Below are 7,198 nucleotides of genomic sequence, written 5' to 3'. Positions count from 1 at the left end.
GGGGTGGGGGTGTGGGTGTGGGTTTCTGCAAAGAAATAAATAACCTTGTAAAGGCTACCATACACAATGTGTAGGAATTAAATATAGCAAATAATAATTAGAAGCCCACTATTAATTACATTATTGTAATGCAGTATACCTGCTTCAGCATGTAAATACTTCCCCCTAAAATACAAACATGAGCAAGGGCGCTAACAATCGCTATTACATCAAATCACAGCCACGTGTAATTTAGCTAGCAGGTAAAGAATACAAACAATGAAAATCACCAGTTACCTTAATTTAAATTGGTATGAACTATAGACTAATACAATAACAGGCTTAAATGAACTGACAAGATACATTATACGACTTACAGTTCTCAAGGACACACACACGCAATTTCAACTGGCTAGTTGTCCTTTGGACAGTGGCTTCTTTCTTTCTCTCCCTTTTCCGGACTCGCGGTGTGTCCGTGCTGTCGTCCGACATACACTCTAACAATCACTGCTGATAGACTGCTTTTTGTACAGCCTTATTTCTGATAGCGTAGCGGCAGACATACCACGGCAAAACAAAATAGAGTAAAACACTGTTATTATTATGGCATATGACACCAGAAGCCTTAGATTTGCGTTCTTACAGTCACTCTTCATTACTGTCTTCCCCTGGAGAAACTTACACAAGTTTGCTGTTTGTATTTCAGACATTCCAACGTTGTGATCTTGACGACCTCCAACGTGACAGAAAAGATAGACTTGGCGTTCGTGGACAGAGCTGACATCAAGCAGTACATCGGACCTCCATCTGTGAAGGGCATCTACAACATCTACCTCTCCTGCCTGGAGGAGCTGATGAAGGTGACCAAACAATATAGCAAAAGATATTTTATTTGTAACCCAAAAGAAGTCTCTTACTTCTATGTTCAGACTTTGGGGCTTATTTTATGGTAGCCATAAGGGGCTAAGCCCTTAGAGCAGGTTGTCTATCAATCAAAGGGTTGGTGGTTTGATCCCCAGCTTCTCCTGTCCATAATGGTAAAGTCAAAGTTGAGCAAGACACTAACTCCATATCCTCTCCATGGTAAGGCCAGCACCAAAGGGTTATTCAATTTGATTAAACTGGAACAGCAGTCTACAAAACAGAAATCCCAACAACAATTCAGAAAATGTATTTAAGAACACTTCAACAAAAACACATCGACGTTTGACTGTGAAATGGTTAATGAAAGATGAACGCAGGTCCAAGACATTTTTTTTTCTTTTTACTTTGATAGACAAGTGGAAAAATGGCAGGGCAAGAATAATGTGCTGATATGCACTTATATCAGACCGCACTGGATTCCAGAAAATTCTCAAAAATAATGGATATGTATTGAAACATAAAAGTTAATTAATTAATAACATGCTAATTTTATTCCTTTTTGTTTGCATAAAAGAAAATATTTGGACTCAATAAGTAACTTACTCACAAACTAAGATTTGTATATGTAATATGCTGTGCAAAATTAGCTTGACATTGTGTCTTGAATTCATTTTTTTTCTCATTCTAAAGCTACAGCTACACGCCGTGCTTGTAAGATTTACAAAGAATATGTTTACGGCATTTACTATCAAACTGGGACGTTTTGAGACCTATTGGTTAGGGACTTGCTATGAACTAAATGCACTGGTAAGAGCAAATTACATTTACCCATGTATTCAGCTAATTTGAATAGCTCACAGTACAGCAGTATTACTTATTTCCCTCAGTAGCGATTGTTCTTTCCATTAGAGAGCGCCTCTTAATGCCAGCATTTTCCTTTATGAACAGTTAACTTCATTTCACATTGTATATGGTGTTTTCTATTGCCGGGTGCAAATGTTCACCAAAACGAGTTCCTTACTGAGACGATTTTGCAAAGCCACCGTCTGGAGCTTGGCGCCCCCACGACGATTGTGACGTGGTGTGTTTAAAGAAATGCAAACAACCCAGAGTGTTTTTCTTTTTTCTCATACCCTGCAATGTATGTGTGGAGGAGCCAGACCTTACTCTGCAGCTGTGTGGGGATAGGTCTGGAAATGGGAGACTAACCCTAAAACCAATCAGAGTAAGGACACATATAAACAGAGTACTGAGCTGTAGTGGTGTAGCAATCCATGTGACAATATGTCTGTCGCCATTTTTGCCATCAAAATTTGAAAATTTAACTTAAAAAATTCCTCAAAGGCAGACCTCTTTACTAAGCTAGGTTTATGCTTAAAGTCAGTCTGAACGGGAAGGGAACCAGACGTTTCTGCCAGAGCAAATCAACCACGAGCTTGTAGATTCTTCTGCTTCCCAGGCTAGTGGAAAATATAAATTATACATAAAAGATCATGTTTAACTTTATTATCAACATGCTTCTAAAACAGTCATAAGCAGCAGCTTTACAAAAGCAACATTTTTAATTTAAGCTGATGTGTTAAAGTTTCTTATGTCTATGCTTCATGATATGTGCAGTGCCAGATCATCTATCCCCGGCAGCAGCTATTTACCATGTTTGAGCTCGAGACGATGGGCTTTGCAAAGAGTGAGGTGTCTGAACACAGTCTGAACTTGAGGAACATCGCTCTGTGAGTACATCCTCCCATAATGCAATAGCACCCAAATCACACCGTCTCTGTGCTCGAGTTATAACATCAAGAGCCTGTGAGAACTTTAAAAACCACAGGCAAATTTTTTGTTTTTCTTTCCATTTCCAGAAAAAGCAAAGGGTTGAGTGGAAGAGCACTCAGAAAGTTACCGTTTCTATCCCATGCACTGTTTTTAAAGGTAAGTATTTCTTTTGTTCTACAGAGTATAGGAAGAAAAGAGTCATACAGGTTTTTTTTAATGACATTTGTTTGCCTGCAGACACCGACAGTGACTCTTGAGAGGTTTTTGGAGGCCATGGACCAAGCAGTAGATAAACAGACAGAGGAAAAAGCTAACCTGGTTCAGGGTGTCTGAACTTATTACAATGCCCAAAGGCTGACGTATGATTGTTCATGAGCTCTCAATCCCATGCCTCATATCTTTTTATGAAGCTTCATCCATTCATTTGGCAGCAATGTGTTAAATATATTGGCAAGTAACAGTTTGGTTTGAGATGGAGTACCCAATGCTTACATGTTTACTGTTTACTCTGTGATAAACAACAACAACAGTGATATTTTTATGAAACATTCAGCTTTAACCTTCATTCAGCTTTTTTTGGTGGTTGGTAATGTTAAAAGGATAGTTCACATTTGTATTGACATTAATTACTTTCTTTAATTGATATCACTGCATACACATTTGCTCAGTCTGTGGATTTTATTGGAAATGTCCCATTTAGATGGCAATGTAAAAATTGTAACAAAAACGTTAAGTGGCTACATTGTTGGCTACAAGTTGCCAGCCCGCTGAGATACTTACATCCACAGGATCTGTAAAATAAGCTAATGTTAATTTATGATACAAACTTATGTTAAATATGAACCGTCGCTTAAACATGCTGTTTTTTCATACACACAGTGTTCATGTGTTGTTTTAAAAAGGGATGTTCCTTGTAGACCATCACTTAAAAAATGTCAGTCAGTTCTATATTTATGTTAACCACATATCTTCTTTAAACTTTCTGGATTCATGCATTTATTAGCCTACAACTTTATTTTGTATATCAAATTGTAATAAACAGTATTGTTTGTATATGTGTGTTGGTAAAATGCTGTAGATGCATTATGGAGATTTTAAGTAAGCCTTTGGACCACCACTTGGTGGCGCACAAATTCTGTCATACGGTTGTAAATATTAAAAGACAAAGTTAATATAGTGTATTTTATTAGATATGTGATTATCACATTAAGGGCAATCAATGGATATGCCCACAGTAATAGTAACCAGTAAAAACCACATTGGAATTGACCTTGAGTTTGTCTCATGTCAGTAATCTAAATATCTTCGATGATTAAAACAAAAAACCCATACAGATGTGTAAAAAGGGCATTTACAAATCTGAAAGTAAAAAGCTGATCCAGGTTTTACTTAGAGTACAATTATGCAGCTAACACAGTAGTCCTCCTTTATTAAAAACCGGCTCCTGCACGGGGACAAGTGAAATATGGTTGTGCCTCCTGACCGTGTGGGTTTTTGCGTGGCTGCCACCCGTTTGGCCTAAAAACAAAAATGTTGAAAGAGGATTCAGTTATGAAATGTATCAGTTTACACAAACAGATAAATGGCTCTATTGTTGGTATGAACATGTTTTGCATTCTGAGAATGCTCTGCTTCTATGCATGTCAGCTGCCAGGTTCAGACAATGTGCCCTTTGTTGTTGAGCAACAGCTTTTTCACTCCACTTCAAAGGTGGATTCTGTATGCTGTTCCTAAATGTGAAAGGAAAGCAAACACTGGAGTTCATCTGTATTTACACGCTTCATTTCTGCTCAATCCTATCGCTGTAGCACTTAAAATGACCTTTCTCGGATGTTCTATGAAGCACGTTACACATGCAATTAGGGTGGATTTGAGTTTCGTTAAATCAAGCAAAAGATTTATACTCTAATCAAGACCTTCAAGGTCAGGTTTTCCTTTAATGCCACTGTATCTTTTACACCTAAATGTTTGGCACCCCTCTATTTTTTTTCTCAATGAAGTTTTTATGTGAGATGAATCACATTAGGAAGCTATACTTTTCTCTAATCTGATTAATGATCACAAAGTAAAAAGGGAAGATAGAGACAGGGTGAGCTGTAGAAACAGGCATTGTAAATAAACCCATAATTGCTCTGTCTGGAGGCCTTTTTTCATTTGACTGTAGTTGCTCCAAAGCCAGGCAGCTGTTAAAAGGCAATCAAGACGCAGTTTGGAAGAAAAGTCAAAAGCCTTATTGTTACAGGGTTTTATCACTGTTTCAAGCAGATTGAAAATGTCAGTAAACGCCAAACAAAACAAGTCTGATGTTTATCCTCTCAACCGTTGTTCAGGTAGTACATGGCTGAAAGCAATGGAATATCGCTGCATGTGCCAGTGGTGATTCACATAGGGAGGGAATTAACTTACACACATACTTAAAGGCATGTTAAGAAGAAACCGAACACAGCTGCACACAAAACAATGGAAACTCATTCTTCTGAGATTCTCTTGAGTTATAACATCCCATGATCTTTAAGATGATTTTGAAGTGCGTTGATTGGCGCAAGTTTAGAAAATCCTTTCACTTTTGCCAGTATAATGATCCACATGCTTTGTGCAAATGTGTAATAAAAGCAAGCGGTTTTCAGGGCTTCTCAATTCTTCATCTGGATGACAGCCTTTGATGATAAACCAGGACTTTTATCCAAGTGAGCAAAATAAAGACAACCTCAATTCTGTCTTGCTGTACCCCAGTCTAAAGTATCCTGGCAGAAATTGAATGAACAGTTGTGGTTTCTGCTTGAGTTTTTTGTTTTGCATCCCTTATGTATGTCATCCATTTAAGAGGGATGTTAGAGGGAAGGAGAGAAAAAGGATAAGGGAGCGATACCTTGTAAAGAGGCAGAATCCTGGGAGCCAGGGTGCATAAAGAAATGGTGACAATTAGGCACGGCAAGTAGATCAAAGAAAGCTATGCAAATGTCGACTCATTCTGTCAGCCACAGACAGTGATCCGAGAGTCTTGTGTTTGAGAACTCAAATGGCGGACAAATTGACAGGAAGAAATAGCTGCACTCCACATTCATCAAGGTGATACTGGAACACTATGATACAGTACCATTTTGACAAAAAATAGGATGTTCTTCCAGCAGAACAGAGAATGTGTCTTACGTTCCTCCAGCCAGAGCTGATTTGTTTTGGTAATAAAGGAAAACGGTGAGTGCATGAGCTGTAATTTCTTGCACAGCTGTGAATGATCGACTGACACCTTATAACAGTGTAGGATTTGATGACATGCAATGATCAAAGCAATGTCTCTCCTCATTATGAATGTAATCTGCACAAGAGTGGAATATTTACAAAACACTAACATAACATTCATGTTTTCATACTGAGCTAAAGGTTTCCTTGGTATATGAATATTCATAACTCTTGGCATGTGTCCTGCAGCTGGGCCATGTTTTAACGCCGTGCCAAAAGAAACAGGCTATAAACCTGCTGAAGAGCTTTTGATGTCTGGTGGTTAGAAGGCTACAACATGTTCTCCTGTTTTTCTTTCATAAACAATAGTTTAACTTCAGCATGTGTTGTGCACACTCCTAAAACAAATAATGGGAAATACAATAGGGCATCTTGTCAGTGTGTGGTTAGCACACAGACTAGTAGAATAATCATTTGCTAAATAACAATGTTATTGCACCTTGTGCGTTTATCTCTACACACCACACAATCTGGGGAAACCTCCATTCTTGTACAAAAGAAAATCATATTTGGGTTGAAAAAGTTCAGCATAAACTATGTTACTGTAATTCTGGCCAATGTGAGACAGATCTAATAACTTTAGTAATAGGCCTGTTTAGCCTACCTAGTTTAATTGAGATAAACTTGTGATATAAATAGGCCTACAAACTAATGTGGCTGGTAAAATAATGAAATAATCTACTTTGAAATCCGTGAGCTGTTCAGAAAATCACACCAACAGAGGACGCGGTTTCACATTCAACGACACACGAGCGGCCAAAGCAGCGTTCATTGCGTCAAACTAAACACAACCTATGACCGGAAATCAGTAAAAGTGCTTTTCAAAATACTGGTAGGTCTATATTTATTTTTTCACTATAAATCACATGATGATTGGGTGTTTATAGCTCATGTGTGAGGATTTGCAAGGTTTTGGTGTAAACTAAAACCTTTGTTGTTGTTGTTCGTAGCCTACTGATTTTCAGACAAAGTTTTCCAACACAAATCAAGGACTATAAATTTAGAGGGGAAGAGTCTGGAGCACATTGACTAATTTATAATCCTTTAATATTATAACATTATGCTTGCAGTATGATTTAAAGGCAAACAAACCCTTTTACAAGCACTAATAAATGTTAAAAGTCACTGAGTGTACTCCATTCTTTCCCCCTCTAGACTTAACTTTGGCCATTGTGCAAAATTGTGTTCGTTATATTTGTTATCATTTCAGAGACTCTTTTAAGATCGAGGGAGTAATCAATTATTTAAAAACGTTAATTGGCACAAAACTATTAATGCAACACTCATGAAATGAAGAAACGAAGGTAGAAATAATCAATTATCGTAAATTTAGAATTCAATG

The 7,198-nt window shown here is 37.7% G+C and overlaps 1 protein-coding gene across 1 annotated transcript in view; it reads left to right on the top strand.

Annotated features, from left to right (window-relative positions):
• Positions 1–3,085, top strand: part of trip13 (thyroid hormone receptor interactor 13) — a 6,458-nt gene extending 3,373 nt beyond the window's left edge. Inside the window, exons 11-14 of the mRNA XM_034873613.1 lie at positions 686–839; positions 2,461–2,573; positions 2,703–2,772; positions 2,854–3,085. Of these exons, the coding sequence (XP_034729504.1) occupies positions 686–839; positions 2,461–2,573; positions 2,703–2,772; positions 2,854–2,949 (433 nt within the window). The 3' untranslated portion in view covers positions 2,950–3,085. The remainder of the gene's footprint in view (positions 1–685; positions 840–2,460; positions 2,574–2,702; positions 2,773–2,853) is intronic.
• Positions 3,086–7,198: the final 4,113 nt, after the last annotated feature.

The sequence above is a fragment of the Etheostoma cragini genome, chromosome 6 (assembly GCF_013103735.1).
Source record: "Etheostoma cragini isolate CJK2018 chromosome 6, CSU_Ecrag_1.0, whole genome shotgun sequence".
Classification (NCBI taxonomy): domain Eukaryota; kingdom Metazoa; phylum Chordata; class Actinopteri; order Perciformes; family Percidae; genus Etheostoma; species Etheostoma cragini.
This window is presented reverse-complemented; position numbering and strand designations above follow the sequence as displayed.